Source organism: Peromyscus californicus, unplaced genomic scaffold, assembly GCF_007827085.1.
Source record: "Peromyscus californicus insignis strain IS unplaced genomic scaffold, ASM782708v3 Scaffold_4__1_contigs__length_199733344, whole genome shotgun sequence".
NCBI lineage: Eukaryota > Metazoa > Chordata > Mammalia > Rodentia > Cricetidae > Peromyscus > Peromyscus californicus.
In genome coordinates this window covers 40,861,074-40,881,177 of record NW_026294562.1, presented here as the reverse complement: position 1 = coordinate 40,881,177, position 20,104 = coordinate 40,861,074, and the positions used below count along the sequence as shown (strand labels likewise).

The 20,104-nt window shown below is 41.8% G+C and overlaps 1 protein-coding gene across 1 annotated transcript in view; it reads left to right on the top strand.

Moving 5' to 3' along the window:
* The first annotated feature begins 1,918 nt into the window (after window positions 1-1,918).
* The window catches only part of CUNH9orf57 (chromosome unknown C9orf57 homolog), a 37,611-nt gene continuing 19,425 nt past the window's right edge, over window positions 1,919-20,104 (top strand). The window contains exons 1-2 of the mRNA XM_052714314.1: window positions 1,919-1,960; window positions 3,151-3,247. Coding sequence (XP_052570274.1) covers window positions 1,919-1,960; window positions 3,151-3,247 — 139 coding nt within the window. The remainder of the gene's footprint in view (window positions 1,961-3,150; window positions 3,248-20,104) is intronic.

The following is a 20,104-nucleotide window of genomic DNA, read 5'->3' as shown; positions in this document are numbered from 1 at the left end:
TTTGTATGATAATATTAATAAATTATAATTTGGCTTGCATGTGATGATAATGCTGTTATGGGTCCATTTGAAAAAAAAAAAAAACAACCTTAACTGAACATAGTGGCATACACTCAAGAGTCAGAGACAGGATTATTGTGAGGGTCAGTCTGAGCTCCATATTGATGTTCTATATCTAAAATATAATGATAATAATACCAAAGACTGGGGATGTAAATCAATGGTAAAGCACTTGACTAGCATATCACAAGTTCAAGAGTCAATCCTCCAACATAATTAGTTAACTAAATTATCTAATTTCCAAGACTTGCTTCAATATAACTAATGAGGGGGTGAGTTGAGGACATATAGATGAGAAGAACTTGACTATATATTGATAATTTTAAAATTGAATTATCAATAAATAAGGTTCATTACAGTATTTTCTTTTATGTTTACAATTTGTTAAAAGTTTTAAAACATCAACATTAGGGACTTCCGAGTATGATGGTGGATTAGATGATGTCCCTGCAATATATAATAATAACAAAAGTTGAAGAATAGGAATACAATCAAATGATAGGGCACTGACCTCACATGTGATAGATTCTGAGTTCAATCCCCAGCACTAATTAGATAATTAATTCAAAATGGAAAATAAAGTCATTATGTTCTAGACTGAACATACTTATTGAAATATGACCCAGTGAGCAAGAAGAAACAGTAAATTCAATCCCAAGCACAGGAAGACTCAGAAAGGAGGGATAGGACTGCTGAGAAGTCCAGAGAAACAAAACAGAAATGTGGTGAAAAGAAGTAAGCCGATCTGAACAGAACAGACTCACAGATCCCTGCCAGGGAAGAGGCAGCAGACACCTCATCTAAAAGTAAACCAAGAAGTCCCTGGTGAAAAGAGGCTAGCAGTGCTGCACACAGGACAAACCACTGGCTCCCACAGGCCTCAGATTCCGCTGCAGGTTTTGGAGAGAGTGAATCCTCCAGTGGATGGGTCAGCAGTCCAGAGGAATCCCACTTTGTTATGTTCGCCGACTCAGAGGGCTGCAGCTCGGTGCTGTCTGGAGAGTGAACCCATTGTATAAAACCGAGTTACCATAAGGACCTCTGAACAGAAAACAGTTACAAACCCAGGAGCCTGAATTCAACCTGCTACAGCCCCTGGGTGAGAGATAGCTCTGGAAAGACAGTTATGGGAAGTGGGAGAGCCAGATTCTGACAAGCTAAGATGTGCAGACAGCAGGAGGCTCAGCCAAGGCATCCAACATAAGAAAGGCAGCCTCATCCTTATTGCCTGGGAGCAGACTTCATCAGTGGGGAGTGACTCCAGAGTTGAATAGCCTTGAGCCTGGGGTTGGTGGTGGATCAGCCTCTACTGTAGAGCCAGGTATCCGCCATGAACTTGACCACTGTACAGCCTAAGAACTCTGGTGTTCTTGCCAACCACTTGACATCCATCCACAGGTGCCTCTCTCCAGCAGGGTGATTAATGCTTAATGTGTTTTGAAACTACAGAGAGAGGTCTGCCTGTAGTTAGTTATCTCAGTGCGCTGGGAGACACATCTGAGCTAAGACACTCTGATGTCAGCTGAATAAGGTGGCCATAGCAACAGCAATGATGAATACAAGATACATTCACCGGCAGACAACAAAGGGGGATATGGTGGTTTGAATAAGAATGGCCCCATAGGCTCATGTATGAGTGCTTGGTCATCAGGAAGTGAATGGCACTATTTGAGAGGGACTAAGAGGTGCGGCCTTGTTGGAGTAGGTTGGCCTTATTGGAGGAAGTGTCACTGGGGGGTGGACTTTGGGGTTTCAAAAGTCCAAGCCAGTCCCAGTGTCTCTGTCTTCCTGCTGCCTGTGGATCCAGATGTAGAACTCTTGATTACTTCTCCAGCACCACGTCTACCTGCATGCCGCCATGCTCCTCACCGTGATGAAAACGGACCAAACTTCTGAAACTGTATGTAAGCCCCAGTTAAATGTTTTCCTTTATAAGAGTTGCTGTGGTCCTGGTGTCTCTTCATAACAATAGAACAATGGGACAACACTGCTTTTTCCTGGGATCTCTTTGTATCTTGGTCACCTGTTGAAGGGTACTTCCCACTTTCGGGGAGAGTCTTCTCATTTAAGTTAATGCTTTCTAGAAATATGTCCACAGATCCACCCAGATGCTTATATCTTGGTTGATTCTAGATCCTGTCAAATTAGCAATCAAGATTAATCATTACATGCCCACTTGCCTGCCAAGATATGCCTGCTGGTACAATAGTGGCATGACAGTTATGGAAATTATCAACCACTTTCTGAGTGAATATGAGGCCTTCTCTACAGCAAGGGTTTTGAGCCAGGTACTGCAAACCTAGAGGAGATCACAGGCTCCAGCATGGAGCCTGCTGTTGTGATAAATAAGCATGCTGTCAAACTGCCTTCTAAATATTTGTGTTTCTAACCAGAGATTTGTGTTGCTCTCAGATTTGACCAGAGGAGTTTCTTTTGGCTGTGGGTAAGAGTTAATGTGGAGACTCATACCTGGTCCAAATGCCAAGTATGAGAAAGTGACTGGGAGTGCTCAGCTGTGGATGAGTCATCTGTACTAACCTCCTCCCATTCAAGGCTCAGGGAGCATTGTGGAAGAATGGGGGAAATGTAAGAGCTGGCAGATGAAGAGAGCTGAGGAACGCACACTTCTGGACACGAGGTGGCTTCAGCACACAGCCACTCACAGCCGCTCTGGTTACCTGTGCACAGCTGCACAAAGAAAGCTCGCCAATTCCAATCCATGCTGTGTGTATAGTCTTGGGAATGGGCCTATCCCCAGGAGCATGATTAACCCACCAGGGTTCACATCCTTAAAGAAGGTAAACTCTCCCTGTCCCAGAGGCTACCAATGCCAATAGCCCCTCCCCTCAGGTGAGATTTCATGCCACCTCCCCTCCATGTTGGAATTTTGCCTTCATGGACAAAATTTCTTTCTTTGTTTCAGCATCTCAATTTCTTTGGTGAATTCCACTTCCAAATTGCTGTCTTTTTCATCCACAAGTGGTTTTCTCATCCACTTTACCTTCTTCTGGGTGTTGCTGGCTTTCCTCCTCCTCAGGTTCTGTCAATTTCTTTATGTTGTTCCTCTATGCTTTTGGTTCCTCTTTGAAGTCACTTATCATGTTTAACAGTAAACCTCTGAAACAATCCCCCAGTGTGTCACCTTGCTTAGTGTCTGAGAATGCAGAAGCCGAGGAGCCAAAGCTGGGTGAGTGGGGAAGGGGGGAGGGTTCTGGGAAGAGTTGGAGGAGGGGTGAATGTGATCAAGTACATCATACGAAGTTTCCAAGAACTGATTGTAAACATGAGGGGAAAGGCGTTTAACACATTTGGCTAGCACTGACATGGAAACTCAAGTTGCTTTGAGATTCTTCTGTTTTACCCCAGGTAGAGTGGCTGTCCTGAAGAAAACGAGTAACAGCAAGTGCTGGCAAGGACACCAGGGACGGAAAACTGTCACACAGCGCCGATGGGACAGAAATGGATCCGGCCACTATGGAAATGAATGAAGAGTCTTCATACAAACTAAGAGCAAGACTGCCATACAGCCCAGCCATACCGTGCCTGTATATATCATCAAACAATCCCAGGTCAGCACACCACAGACATACTCACTCGATGTTAACTGCTGCACTCTTCGGAATAGCCAAGACATGGAAGTACCCTGGTTACTCACCAAAAACATAAGTTGACAAAGAAAATGTGGTACATGTGCACAATGGAATTTTATCCAACTATACAGAAAAGTGAGATAATGGCATTTTCAGGAAAATGGATGGAATTAGAGATCACTGTGTTAAAAGATGTAAATCTGACTTGGGGAAACATCAAGCTTTCTCTTGTGTGGAATTTAAATTTAAATATGTACTTATGTGTAGCTAGAGTTTTCCTGCCTCGCCCACTGTCAGGACAAATCTCTCTCACCAGCCAGTCCCACAGCTGCTCAGACCCAACCAAGTAAACACAGAGACTTATATTGCTTACAAACTGTATGGCCATAGCAGGCTTCTTGCTAACTGTTCTTATATCTTAAATTAATCCATTTCTATAAATCTATACCTTGCCATGTGGCTCGTGGCTTACTGGCATCTTCACATGCTGCTTGTCATGGCGGAGGCTGGCAGTGTCTCTTCCCACCTTCCTGTTCTCTCAGTTCTCCTCTCTGTTAGTCCTGCCTATACTTCCTGCCTGGCCACTGGCCAATCAGTGTTTTATTTATTGACCAATAAGAGCATTTGACATACAGACCATCCCACAGCACTTATGTTTGTGGGGAGGAGATAAAAAATAAGACGGGGGACTGTACAAATAAAGGAAGAGGTCTAAAAGGGGAGGACAAGAGAGGTAATGGAATACACATGACAGGAGAGCAGAGGTGAGTATTTGGGAGAAAGACAAACAAGAGGGCAAGGTGGGGCCTGGGGGAGGAGGAAGAAGAAGAAGCCACAGTGATCTATATGTATGAAAATATCTCAATTGTTGAGCAGTGGTGGTGCATGATTCTAGTCCCAACACCCAGGAGGCAGAGGCAGCGGATCTCTGTGAGTTTGAGGACAATCTGGTCTACAGATCCAGTTCCAGGACAGCCAAGGCTACATAGAGAAACCCTGTCTTGAGGGGGAAAAAAAACACAATTAAATGCATTATTTTGCATCTAACCAAGAAATCAATTTTAAAGACAAAAATCACTAAGTAAAACATCAGTATTTACTGCGGAGTAAAGTCAAACCCAATTGTTAGACTCACAGGACCTGGGAAAGTCCTTCCTTCTACACCCTCTCCTCTGCAATTACAACACACATTACTGTGCCTAATTTATGGGGGGGTTGAACCCAGGGCTTTGTACTTGTTAGCACTTGGCCAACTGACCTCCATCCCAGCCCTTCCCTGAGTATTAATAACTATTTTTAGTATCGATATCAAATACTATTACTCTGGGCAAATTTATTTCATTATCTATGAATTTAAAAGGCTCCTGATTTTGTTCACAAGTGTTAAAAATAAAATAGCCCCAGCAATTTTTGTTGAGTAGAATCAGATATACACCCCCATGAAACGCTAAACGACCTAGATATTGCTCTACCTGTTCCTGGTAGTAGCATTGTGTTAAACGTCAGCCAGCAGGCTTTCCTGCCCGAGTATTAGCCTTCCTCCAGTGTGCCTCTAAGGAGCCACTGAAATCTCAGCATCTTTCTTCTTCCTCTGCACTTCTGAGGCTTCTGTCAAATCTAAGCTTCTGAAAGTTTTGTTCCTGACTTACTGAATTCAGCACCACCTAGTACTTGTCAGATAGTGGGAGGAAAGAGGAAATCCAGCCAGAAGATGAAACAGGAATTGTCTGGGAAGTAGAGTCTATGTATAAAAGACTTAAGTTATTTATACGTCTCTAGATTTTTTTTTTTTTTTTTTTGGTTTTTCGAGACAGGGTTTCTCTGTGTAGTTTTGCGCCTTTCCTGGGACTCACTTGGTAGCCCAGGCTGGCCTCGAACTCACAGAGATCCTCCTGGCTCTGCCTCCCGAGTGCTGGGATTAAAGGCGTGCACCACCACCGCCCGGCCCGTCTCTAGATATTTTGAAGGAAATTTGGGTGTCACTTTTATAATGGGATAGTTGACAAAATCCCTCAGTTTAACAGGCATGCCATGGAATGCTGAATGTTTAATTTTACAAGAAAGGTGTCATATATAAGAGGAATGCATTGGATATCCATCCACCCAAAGGTAGAGCTCACTAGCATGAAATGTCTTTGAGTGGGCAGAGCAGAGGCAATGAAGACATTGCTGTGTGCTCTGAAGGCCTCCAACAGCATCAACAAGAGGGAACGAAGACCTCAAAAGAGAGCAGGCCAGCACTGGGTTAATTGCTCTGGTTACTTCTAGGTATGAAAATATTGCAAGACAAAGGATTATGGGAAATATCTTGGCTTTCCCTTTCCAAAATACTCTTGGCCACTAAGTTGGTGTTCATGTAGAAGACATCTGCTTGTAGGTGATGGATGAGAAATGAAATAAGAATATAACATAAACCGTCTGCCCCCGACTCCATACTTTGCCAGCCATTACCAGTACACGTGGGTGTTGAATTGGTAGCAGGCCCGGATTTCCTAAAAGCAGAGATGGCTCTCAGTTAAAAATGGCAACTTGAGGATGCATTTAGTTACCCTTTTATTCCATGCAAGTTTTCTATTGAAATGGCCTGTAAGATGCAGAGAACCTCTGACAGCATTGGGGGTGACTGAGAAAGGAAGGAGTCTGCTAAACTTTTAAAGACAAGTCCTGTCACCCCAGGTTTCTATGCAGTCTGAAAAGCAGATAGAAAGGGACTCAGCAAAATTTGACTCTAGCCCTCAGTACTTGGGGCTCAAGTAAAAGTAAGCACAGAAAGGCACATGAATCAACCCCTTGAATCACTCCCCTATCAGCTGCACAATGAGGACGACTTGAACTGTGAATGCTGAGCTGGGAAACCAGTAAAAACACCAACAACAACTCTTTCCAAATAAAGGTAACTCTGCTAGAAACAGGATGGGCTCCTGCCCCAGATGTCAGCCACCCCGTCCGTATTCAGAAAGAACTCACTGACCAGAGGCCATACTCTTGTTTTCTTTCTTCGGCTTAGACTACTAGATTTCTGAACCAGAAAAAAATACATATAATTTATGAGTACAGTAAGTTGAAGCATTTCCCCTTTGTCTTAGTTGGCCTGTAACTTTAAATATGTGAAATCTCCATAAAATCTCAAACCATGAGTATTGGACAAGGCCTGCTCTCCCTCTTTAACTTGGGAAATGGCAGGAAATAAGAAAAGACACTATGAGTCAACCGGGGCTCTCATACCAGAGACAAGGGGAATAAGGATGCAAAACCTTCCCTCTGAGTAGTTGAGGACTCAGAATAAGTACTCATAAAATAGGAGGAAATGTAAAAACAGAAAAGACTGGAAAATGTAAAACCTTTCAGATGTTGGGGAGCATGCTCCTTTAATCCCCTGAGAGGTGGAGGTGGGCAGATCACAAATTCAAGGGCAGCCTCACTACTGAGCAAGCTCAAGGCCATCCTGGGTTACATGAGACCTTGTTTCAAAGAAAGGAAAAGAGAGTAGGGAAAGGTAGGTGATGAGGAAAGAGGAGAGAGAAGAGAGATAACCTTGAATATGTGGCTCCTTTTGGAACAGTGGAGATAGGACCCAGGGCCTTGAGCATGCCTGGCAGTCACTTTATCCCTAGGGCACATCCCTTGGCACATGACTTTGAATACATAATTTTTGCAAAATAAATTTAAACCTAAGTAAAGCAACTTGTATGAAATTACATTTTTTGTTAAGAGACAGAGCATTAATTTGAAACTTTGAAGCATCTTTAAAATAAACAGGAAAGCTTCACATTTATTTAAAGAATTTCCATAATGCTGAGAACAAGCCTGACCCAAATAGCAAATATATACACTACATGCACACACTCAAGAGTACACACACACACACACACACACACACACACACACACACACACCACCATGCAGATTTAGTTCACTTAGTACAGGCAGAAAAAGCAGAAATGAAACAGCAGAGCCAAAAGCATACTAAAATAAAATAACACACTGTGATGATGTTCATCTCAATAATGCAAATATATTTAGAGACAAGAGTCAGAGTAATTTTGGTAGATTTAATATCAAGGACAGGTGATTATGTAAGCTAACATTATTTGCTGATGAAAACTAAGAAAACATTTCTTTAATTTGGTTAAGCCTAATTCTTATCCAAAATGTGATCATACAAGATTTAACTATTATCACCCCAAAAGCAAAGGGACAAATTCCTATGAAATTCCTGTTCCAAAGAAAGGAAAAGAGAGGGTAGGGGAAGGGAGGTGATGAGAAAGGAGGAGAGAGAAGGGAGATAACCTTGAAAGTGGCTCCTTTTGCAACAGTGGAGATGGGACCCAGGGCCTTGAGCATGCCTGGCAGTCACTTTATCTCTAGGGCACATCCCTTGGCACATGACTTTGAATATACAATTTTTGCAAAATAAATTTAAACCTAAGTAAAGCAACTTGCATGAAATTACACCTTTTGGTAAGAGACAGCGTATTAATTTGAAACTTTGAAGCATCTTTAAAATAAATAGGAAAGCTTCACATTTATTTAAAGAATTTCCATAATGCTGAGAGCAAGCCTGACCCAAATAGCAAACACATACACTACATGACTCAAATTGAAATTTGAGATGTTCTTACTGAATTAATAAAAATGAAAAAAAATACATTTTTGCAACCATTAAGTTAAATTATAAAGTTTTAACCTTTGTCTTCCTTACTTTAACTTGTGTGTCTTTACACCCCCTCATTTCTGTGAGGCCTCAGTTCATGACCACAGGGTGCTTCTCAGAAAGACCTAGTGTACTGTGGTTCACACCTGCAATCCAAGCATTTATAGAAAGACCTGGTGTGCTGTGGTTCACACCTGTAATCCAAGCATTTATAGAAAGACCTGGTGTGCTCTGGTTCACACCTGTAATCCAAGCATTTATAGAAAGACCTGGTGTGCTCTGGTTCACACCTGTAATCCAAGCATTTATAGAAAGACCTGGTGTGCTGTGGTTCACACCTGTAATCCAAGCATTTATAAAAAGACCTGGTGTGCTCTGGTTCACCCCTGTAATATATAGTTATAGAAAGACCTGGTGTGCTGTGGTTCACACCTGTAATCCAAGCATTTATAGAAAGGCCTGGTGTGCTATGGTTCACACCTGTAATCCAAGCATTTATAGAAAGGCCTGGTGTGCTGTGGTTCACACCTGTAATCCAAGCATTTATAGAAAGGCCTGGTGTGCTGTGGTTCACACCTGTAATCCAAGCATTTATAGAAAGGCCTGGTGTGCTGTGGTTCACACCTGTAATCCAAGCATTTATAGAAAGACCTGGTGTGCTGTGGTTCATACCTGTAATAACGATAGTTACAGAAAGACCTGGTGTGCTGTGGTTCACACCTGCAATCCCAGCGTTTCTAGAAAGACCTGGTGTGCTGCAGCTCACAGCTATAAGCCAGCACTTAAGAAGCCTGGGTAGGAGAACTGATGGAGTTTGAGGGCAGACTGTGCTACATAGTGCAATTCTTGTCTGAAGGGGCAGGGAGTGGACGGGTAACGTCACAGTTAAGAACACTGGCTGATCCTGCAAAGGACACAGGTTTAATTCCCAGCACGCACCCGTGTCGTGGCTTACAGCCGCCTGTCATGTAACTCCAGTTCCAATGCATTCGTGGACTCCAGGTATGCAAGTGGTGCCCAGACACACATGTAAGCACAAAACTCAGGTACATAAAAATAAAAATATGTCTTTTTTTATTTATAAAGGGAGGACCTGAAAGAGGAAGGAAAGAGGAAAAGAGAGAGGGGAAGAGAGGGAGAGGAGTTGAGGAAAGGAGAAAACACCTGCTAGATAATTTTGCTGTGTTCTTATGACTTCTGCTTGAGCTATCAAGAATTAATTCCTAAGAATAACAGTAAAGTATCTCTCTCATACAGCAGACAAGATAGTGATCATCATCATCATCATCATATTTAAGCCTGATCATACATCCAGCTAGGGATAACAAATATGACACAGAGGATGTAGAAGTTCCTTTTTTATTTTATTATTATTTTTGGTCTAGGGTGATTAGAATGTGCAAAAAAAAATAAGAAAAGAAAAGAAAAGTGGAAAGAAAAAAGAAAAGAAAAGTGCAGTCAGATGTCACTTTCAGAGTTCACTGTGACGATGTTTTTCTATCTGAAGAACCATAATCACATGCATCAGAGGCATGAGCAAGGAATGTGCTGCCGATTATCCTACCGTGGACTCAAGGGAAATCACAAAGGAGGCTCCATACCCACATATGGCTGTCAGATAAGGTTCAAAGGGCAGATTGAGGGCCTGGGAGATGGCTCAGTGGGTAAAGTGTTTGCCACACAAGCCTAGCACATGAGTTCAGATTCCCCAGGACCCATGTAAAGGCCCATTGTGTAATGTGCACCTGTGATCCCAGCACTCCTGTGGTGAGGTGGGAGGCAAAGACAAGAGAATTGCTGGAGGCTAGCAGGTGGGCTAGCCTGGTGCCCATCATTTCAAACAAGGTGGAAGAGACAAGAACTGATACCAGAGGGATCTGACCTCCACACATGTACGATAGCATGCATATGCCTGAGCGCGCTTGTGCGTACACACACACACACACACACACACACACACACACACACACACACACACAGATTGATAGAGTGTCTATGATATTTTCTTAGATCCAAGCCACATTCAATTGACAATATGATAAAGTCCTGTTGATGAAACTACAGCAAGCTCATAAAATATAATCCAACTTCAGAGAAGGTATAATGTGAGGAAAGTGTAAAAATTAAGATTAACCAAATAGCACAGCACTTTTAGTCCAGTATGTAGTGCCTACTAGTCATGCAGCTCCTGTTCCTAAATAGACAACGATGCTCTGAATTAGAAAGGGCAGTCAGGGGAAGGGAATGGCAAGAAAGGAAACTTTATTTGGGCACCACCGTGAATGCAGTCATCGGAGCTGTATGTAATGAACAGCCCTTTCATTCTTCTAAATTCTAAATTTTGATCCCCTGTCTAAATTATTTGTGCTCTGAGGGGCTGCAACCTTATCACAAGTTCTTCTTCCAGGATGTCAGCTTCCTCCTCTACCTAAAGTCTTCTGACATCCCACCCTGGCTCCCTCACTTCCAGCTTCGCACTTCCTCCTGAATAATGCGTGGCTCAAAATGCTTTTCATGCATTTTCTGGGTCCAGTTATGAAAAAGGAAAACACAAGAAAAATTGGCCATCAGGAAGTGGATGCAGAAGAATAGCAAGTTCCAGGGCACCCAAACTATAGTGAAACCTTAAAAAAAAAAAAAAAAAAACCAGCTGTAGCTAGAGTTTTCCTGCCTGGCCCACAGTCAGGGCAAATCTCTCTCACCTGCCAGTCCCTCACCTGCCAATCCCACAGATGCTCAGACCCGACCAAGTAAACACAGAGACTTATATTGGTTACAAACTGTATGGCCTTGGCAGGCTTCTTGCTAACTTTTCTTACAGCTTAAATTAATCCATTTCTATAAATCTATACCTTGCCACGTGGCTCATGGCTTACCGGCATCTTCACATGCTGTTTGTCATCATGGCGGCTGGCAGTGTCTCTCTGACTCAGCCTTCCACTTCCCAGCTTTATTCTCCTCCTTGTCCCGCCTACACTTCCTGCCTAGCCAATGGCCAATCAGTGTTTTATTTATTGACTAATCAGCAACACATTTGCCATACAGAACATCCCACAGCACTTCCCCTTTTCTTTTTCTTTTTTATTAAAATAGAAAAGGGGAAATATGGTGATATTTTATTTGTATTAAAATGTTATTTGTATATTAATAAATAAAGTTGCTCGGGGGTCAGAGCTATTAGCAAGCCATAGGAAAGCAGGGCAGTGGTGGCATACGCTTGTAATCCCAGCATTTGGTAGGCAGAGCTGGGTAAGTCTCTATGTGTTCAGGGATACAGCCATTATTGGATACACATGCCTTTAATCTCAATACCAATCATGGAAAACCTAGAGGCCTATACAGACAGGCCGTGACAAGGCGGTCATGTGGTTGGGTTTACAACCAATGAGAAGGCAGAACAGGAACTCTATATAAAGACTTTAACACAGGGGTAGCTCTGGTTCGGAGAGGTAGGACCACTGCAGGAGGAAGGGTAAGGTTTTAGCTCTTAGCTCTGACCTCTTGGCTTTCTTCTTTGCATTGGTTCTGTGTTTCTTATTTAATAAGAAGGTTGGTTACATCTACACCCAACTGCTCAGGGGCTGAGACTTACAGCTCAGCCATAGAGTGCATGCAAGCTCAAGACCCTAGGTCCAATCCCTAGCACTGAAATGACAAAAAGAAACACACACACATGCACAAATGCATACACACGCACACACACATATGCACATCTACACATAAGCATACACATGCATATACACACAGACACACAGTGTGCCCACACACATGTGTACACACGCATATACACACACACACGCACACACACACAGAGACCCATAGGTATACACACATGTGCACACAAATGCACATATGCACACATACATACATGCACACAAACACACATGCACACACACACACACACACACACACACACACACACACACACACACAGGACTATACCAGTCAGCAAGGGCAGATAGTGACTGAGTGATCTCACCCATGGCTTAGTATGCTGTGTTGACAACTCTAAGTGTGAAAAACAAGTCTAAAGCCTTAATAGCTCAAAAACATAACTTTTCATAATTTTACCTTGTAATTTACATTTCATGCACATGAATGCACAACGTGTTTTCTTCTTACAGCTGAGTTATTCTTAGGTAAGATTGCTGAAGGCAGTGCCTAGGTGATTGAGAAGGGGCAGGTTTAACAGGGAAGTCTAGCTACTTATAGCAGGCACTGCCTTGACCCAATAGATTTGCAAATATCACCCTCCAGGAAGTGCCCTCCCCTTGGCCAGCCCCTTCTTCTTGGTCTCTGTTGGCTGTGCCTCCTCTCCCACATGAAGTCCTCTTTTTTTCCTTTGTGTTTTATTTCTTATTCAGTTTTGAAACTTCAAAATGCTAATTAACCTTAAAAATATATGTATATAAGATTTTTGCAAGTCATGAAGCCAAAGAATACCCAAGACCACTAATCAAGGCAGTTGATATTTTAATGTATTTTAGAAATCAAAGCTAACATGAAAAAGTCTGAGAAAGAAAATATGACACTTTTCAATAAAAACAGGATCTAGCCCTGTGCTTTTCCAACACAGACTCACTTGTCTCAATCTGGCCTCAAGCCCTGATGTACATAATTTTATTTCCAGCAGCAGGTGGCTGACCCAAGAGATGTGATTTGCCAATTTCATATTTTTTAAGTACAGCATTAAAGGACAGTTTGTCTTGATAACTGTTGGCACCCCTTGGATTTTATACTTAAGGTGAAGGCCTTGCTAGTCTCACTCAACCCTACCCTGCCCACTGCCCAGTTTATGATATAAGAAAGCATCGCTAAATTATAAACTTTTAGAAACTGGATTTCTTATTCTATAACATGGTTATTTTTCTTTGAATAACCTGTGTGAGCAGCTGCGGTCATCCATCTCCATGGGTCCACACTGTCCCCTCACATGGCCATATCACGGTTTGTCCATATTTTTACCTCAAGATACTGGTTGTCAGCATTTATTTGCAGCTTTAAACCTTGCTTCTGTGAGCGTCCCTGAACACATCATCTGTCTCCAAAGGGCTTCTGTAGGCTCCTGAGCAAAAAGAATTGCTAGACCCCAGGAGCATACAACTCGATCGTTATGAAATAACACCATCTTCTCATCCCAATGCTCGGATGATCTGCACTACATCATCTACCACGACCAAGACTTTCTGTGGCTTCTCAGGTCCAACAAAACTTCTTTAAAGGTCTTGCTAACTCAGATATCTTGTTTGTGTTTTTTTCATTTGTGTTCCCATGATTAAAATGCAAATACATAAGTATTTCATACCTTCTCTTCCATAATAAAGACAAAGTCCAAAGCTCTGCAAACTTGCATAAAGTTGAACAGATATGGGCCGGGGGATAAAGGTTATGTCCTTCCACATTCCCAAGTCTCCAATTCAACCTTTAACCATTTCAGCTTCTTGTAGGTATGCTGATGGCTCCAGAGAAAGTACTTTGAGCATGCCTTGTTACTGCTTATCATGGTATCCTTCCTAGGATGTGTGACACAAGCTGCCAACAGCCAGGCAGCACAACACGCGTGACACCATGGTAACAACCAGTGTGACATAGCCGTACAATCTCATTTTGGAGCAGTTATTCTGTAAGATTTGCACATGTACTTTCTTCATGGTCATCCAACTCTTGCCTTGAATAAACTCTTGCTCAAATGCTTATATGCAATTTCAGAGTTTGGTTTCATGGTGATTCTGTATTTTGCTCAATTTTATATTAAAATCTACCTCAGTGTGTGTGTGTGTGTGTGTGTGTGTGTGTGTGTGTGTGTGTGTGTGTGTGTGTGTGGCATAATAATGCTTAGAAACAAAATATAATTTTGCTAGTCATTTTCTTTAAGTTTTCAGAAATTCTTTGCATGTTCTGGATATCCATCTTTTGTTGTTTGAATTCTAAGTATTTCCTTCAACTTTCTACCTCATCTTTTCACCCTGTTTTTGACATCTTTCAATTTAAAAGTCCTGCGTTTACTGTAGTTGAATGTGCTCTGTTTAGCTTTCACCATTAGTACTCATGGTTCACGCTTATAAAGTCATTGTCTCTTCTGTTATTATGTAGATTTTATTTTAATGTTTCTTCAAACAGTATCTAGTTTGGCTTGCATACATCTGGATTGATGTTTGGACATCAAGAGGCAGGTGGATCTCTGAGTTCGAGGCCAGCCTGGTCTACAGAATGAGTTGCAGGATAGACAAGCCTACACAGAGAAACCCTGTCTCAATTTTTAAAAAAAAAAATTCCATTTCTAAATGTGAATAATCTGTTGCTGTAGAAGTAAGTGTTTACTAGAAAGGCATTCAAAGAGAGCCTGTAACATCACATCTCATATGTATGAGGCCTCTGCATAGGTATCTGTTTCACTTTATGTGGCTGATGAGTGGTCTCACTTAGAATAGTTTCCAAACACCTTCTTATCTTGTTGGTCATATCCTCCCCTGCAGTTCCTTCGTCCTTGTTGTTGTTTGCCCTTTATTGAAAATCTATTTTTTCCCATATAATATATTGTTATTATGGTTTCTCCTTCCTCTACGCCTCCCAGTTCCTCTCCACCTCCCCTCTCAACCAAATCCATTTCTTTTCTGGCTCTCATTAGAAAATAAACAGGCTTCTAAGGGATAGTAATATGATTAATATAATATGATATGATAAAACAAAAACATGATATGATATGATAAATCTAATACATCAGAGTAGGACAAAACAAACAAACATAAGGAAAAGAGTCCAAGAAACAAATACAGACACAGAGGCCCAATCATTTACACACTCAGGAATCTCATTAACAACATTAAACTGGAAGCCGTAATGTATTCACAAAAGACTTGTAGGGTAAAAAGAGACTATACGTGTGTGTGTGTGTGTGTGTGTGTGTGTGTGTGTGTGTGTGTGTGTGTGTGTGATTTCAAAACAGGTAAAATTCTGACACGACATTATGAGATAAGAAGCATTGGTGTCCTGTAATCACAAGCCCCAGGAAAGCGAGCCTCACCAGAGGTTGTCCGAGGGAGGCACAGAAGGACTCTCTAGAACCTTAGAGGAGAGGGTGGCCTGACAGCATCGTGACTGTGCACTTGAGACACAGAGAACTGTAGGAGATAATTTCTGTTCTCTTAAGCCAAGAAGTTTTTGATAAGTTATGACCAAGTTATGATGACTAAATTAGGTCTTTTGAGTTGCTGTGACCATGATACCTGACTGAAGCCACTTCAGACAAGAAAGATTGAATTTAGTTCCTGGTTTCATAGGCTCCCAGTCCACTGTGTCTGAGAGAAAGCATGTAAGAACAGTTCACTCATGCCCCCAGAAGCATGTGGTGAAGTCTTTTCCCATATGATAGACCAAGAAGCAAAGGTAAATCCAGAGCCAGAAGCCAGTGGTAACCTCAGAGCCCCCCTACCTCCCCACACTACTTCCAGCAGCAAGGTCTCACTCCTAAAGATTCCATAGCCTCTCAAAGCACATACTCAAAATATGAGCCATTTCAGGTTCAAACTATGGCAGTTGCCCTAAAGAACTAATAGGCTTTCAATAAATATTTACAAATCTTCATAATGGTCTTGTTTATATATTATTGTATTTATTCTAAAATTATTTATTTTTTATTTCTACTACAAATGGCATTGATTAACTTTTATTTGTAGTAGCTTATTAATTATATTTATATAGGCCATTAGTATTTGGATGTAGAGCTAGAAATTTCACTAAAATCTCTATATTAGCAAAAGTGTATTTTATTGAAATATTAACACAAACAGAAAAATATCCTTTATAGATGAGTAAAAATGTCACTTATTCTTTGCACTTTGACCACATATGAGTCACTGCATTAACAGTCACCCACTGAAAAAGAACAAGTTTATTTTGCCCAAGGCTGAAAGTAGAACTTGTCTATGGATGTAAGTTAGAAGGTAGTTAGGCCGAATGTCATTTAGAAAACAACAGTAGGAGATTCCCCCTCCAGAGTCTGTGACTTTCCCATACATAGGCTTTTGACCATGATTACAGTACATGTGTTCACTCCCATTAATTAGACCTGAAATCCATTTTTTAAAAAAGCAGTTGGTTACACCCAAAGCAGAAATGTCACTATTGCACCAGTGGGCATATATTGTTGGCGAGGACAGTGTTCGAGCACACAGGGTTCACAGCTGAGTATGATTATTGACTATGTTTCCCCATCAGTCTGCATAGTACCTTCTGGGGGTCCTAATGGAGATGCAACTCTTGCTGCATGGCTGGTTGAATCCACAGATGCATAACTCACAGATATAGAGGAAATGACCATTCTTTCATCTAAAAACTTCTTTCCCCAACTCCCTTAATCCCCTTTTTCAAAGCTAAACTAAAGGGCACTTCTTCAGAGTCTTCCCTGACTCCCCAGTATAAATTAGAGCCTCTCTTATTGTTTCTTTAACTCCCAATATGTCTCCCAAACAACACTCGTGGTATTTTCACCATAATTTTAGCTAGTATTTATTGAAATTCACTCCTTTAGTGTATAGTTCTATGGGTTTTGACAAATGTGTAGCCTGTGAATGACTCCTGCAAACAGAAGACAAAATAGCTTGATTGACACTCATCCCCAGCAAAGTTTCTCCATGCCCTCTTCCTGTAGTCAATTCCTCAGCTCACTTTCAGTCCCTGGCAACCATCATAGTGTTGCTTTTTCTGGAATGTCACTAAGACATTCTTAAAAGTAATCAAAAAGTAGGCAGCGCTTGTGATATAGCTTTCTGTCATTCATCATAATGACACTGACGTCCATTATGTTGGCCATGCATCAACAGCTCATTACTTTTTATTATTGAATAGTATTCTATTATGTGGCTATACCAATGGCTTGATCATTCACTACTCTGCTACCATAAAGATTCAGGTACAAGTTTTTATTTCTCTTTAATAAATAACCAAGAATTAGATGGCTGGGTTACACAATAAGTATATGTTCCTGATTATTCAGAAAATCTGCAAAATTGTTTCCCAATGAGGGTAAACTACTCTACATTCACACCAGCAATGAATGAGACTCTTGGGAGCATTGTTTTTGCTGCTGTTGGTTACAGTCAGGTTATATTTCCTTTGCTTCAGCATTTTGACAGGTACACTGGTTTGTAACTCTGACCCCATATAACATTCCCCCGTAACTGCCAACGTAGAGTTTCTTTTCATACATTGATTTGTCATCTGTATGTTTTCTTTATTTTTAAAGTTTTTTTATTTTTTGAAAATTTTGTATGTGAATATTGTTTTCCTCCCTCTTTACCATCTTTTTAGTTCCTTCCATGACCCCCCTCTCTAAAATTCATAAGCTGTTCTTCCTTAATTACTATTATTACAGAAGACATGCTTGTTTTCTGGCTCTTAAATTTTTTGCCTTCTCTTCCATAATGTTCTCTGGGTCTTAGGTGTAGGGGTTATGTTGGAGATGTATCAACTGTGGATGAGCACCCCATGACCCCTTGTTCTCTATGTTTTGACCAGTTGTAAATTTCTGCAGTGGTCTCCATCTGCTCAGAGTAGAAAATTATTTGCTGAGGGGTGAGAGCTATGCTTACCAAACTGATCAACACACAGAATGTGTGACCCAGGCTGAGCCCAGAGGTTGGATGTGGCCTGTGCATTTTCTTTAAGAAAGAACTCAAGAAAATAGACATCAAAATACCTAACAGCCCAATTAATAAATGGGCTATAGAGCTAAACAGAGAATTCTAAACAGAAGAATCTCAAATGGCTGAAAGACATTTAAGGAATTGCTCAACATCCTTAGTCATCAGGGAAGGGCAAATCAAAGCAACTCTGAGAAACCATCTTATACCTGTCAGAATACAATACCTAAGATCAAAAACACTGAAGACAGCTTATGTTGGAGAGGATGTGGAGCAAGGGGAACACTCCTACACTGTTGGTGGGAATGCAAACTTGTATAGCCAGTTTGGAAATCAGTATGGCGGCTTCTCAGAAAAATTGGAAATCAATCTTCCTCAACACCCAGCTATACCACTCTTGGGAATATACCCAAGGAATGCTCAATCATGCCACAAGGACACATGCTCAACTATGTTCATAGCAGCATTATTTGCAATAGCCAGAACCTGGAAACAACCTAGATACCCCTCAACTGAAGAATGGATAAAGAAAATGTGGTACATATACACAATGGAGTACTATTCTATTGGTGAAATTATTAAGGCCACTCCACGTAGATAAAAGGAGATTTATTTAATGGCGTAACTTACAAATTAAGGGATAGGTAGGTCGCGGAGTCTGGGGAAGGTGTATCGCAGTCCAGCGGTGTTCTCTGGAGCTCTGCTTGGTACACCTCTCTAGTCCAGGGTCCCGCAACAGAGAGAGCGCCAGCCGATCCAGATCTCGGGTCCCCAGGCGCCTCCTTTCGCCCCGCCTTGTAGGCGTGACAGTTGCCGAAGTCTCAATGGGGGTTGGAACTTACAGATCAAAGCTGGAATGGCTACCCACTACATCTCCCCCTTTTTGTCTAAATAAGAAAGTTCTAACCTAATACAAGACTATATACAAAGGAATGGTTATCAAATATAGTCCAGGAATAATGAGGGATAATGACCTAGATAAGATGGAACTACAACCAATGCAAACAATATCAAGCAAGAAACACATACTATTATCCAGAGAAGTATAGAGCATAGGTAAATGGCATGTTACAAAGATCATTCCAAAAGGTGTCCTATCCTAAAGAACCTGAATCTAATACTTAATATGTTCTATCTACTAGGTTGTAACTATAACTGCTAGTCTTCAATCCCATCAAAGACCTGAGAAGGGCGCCAGATATTGGTGAAATTATTAAGGCCACTCCACGTAGATAAAAGGAGATTTATTTAATGGCGTAACTTACAAATTAAGGGATAGGTAGGTCGCGGAGTCTGGGGAAGGTGTATCGCAGTCCAGCGGTGTTCTCTGGAGCTCTGCTTGGTACACCTCTCTAGTCCAGGGTCCCGCAACAGAGAGAGCGCCAGCCGATCCAGATCTCGGGTCCCCAGGCGCCTCCTTTCGCCCCGCCTTGTAGGCGTGACAGTTGCCGAAGTCTCAATGGGGGTTGGAACTTACAGATCAAAGCTGGAATGGCTACCCACTACACTATTCAGCAGAGAAAAACAATGATATCATAAGGTTTGCAGGCAAATGGATGGAACTAGAAAAAAATCATCCTGAGTGAGGTAACCCAGATACAGAAAGACAAACATGTTATGTACTCACTCATAAGTGGATACTAGATATAAAGCAAAGGATAACCAGACTGCAACCCACAGCTCCAGGGAGGCTAGCTAGTAAGGAGGACCCTAGGAAAGACACGGGGATTGCCCCGTGATGAAGAAATGGATGAGATCTACATGAGCAAACTGGGGGTGGGAGTGATAAGGGGGGCAAGGGATGAGGGAATGAGAGTTTAGGGAAGCAGGAGGTTTGAGCTGGATCAGGAACAGAGTGGGAAAACAAGGAAAAAGATACCATGATAAATGAAGGCACCATGGGAATAGGGAGAAGCAAAGTGCTAGGGAGGTCCCCAGGAATCCACAAAGATGACTCCACCATAGACTACTGGCAATGGTTGAGAGGGTACCTGAGCTGACCTACTCTGGTGATCGGATGGCTGAATACCCTAACTGTCATCATAGAACCCTCATCCAGTGACTGATGAAAGCAGATGCAGAGATCCACAGCTGGGTCCCAGGCAGAGCCCCAGGAGTCCAATTGATGAGAGAGGAAGGATTCTATGAGCAAGAGATAT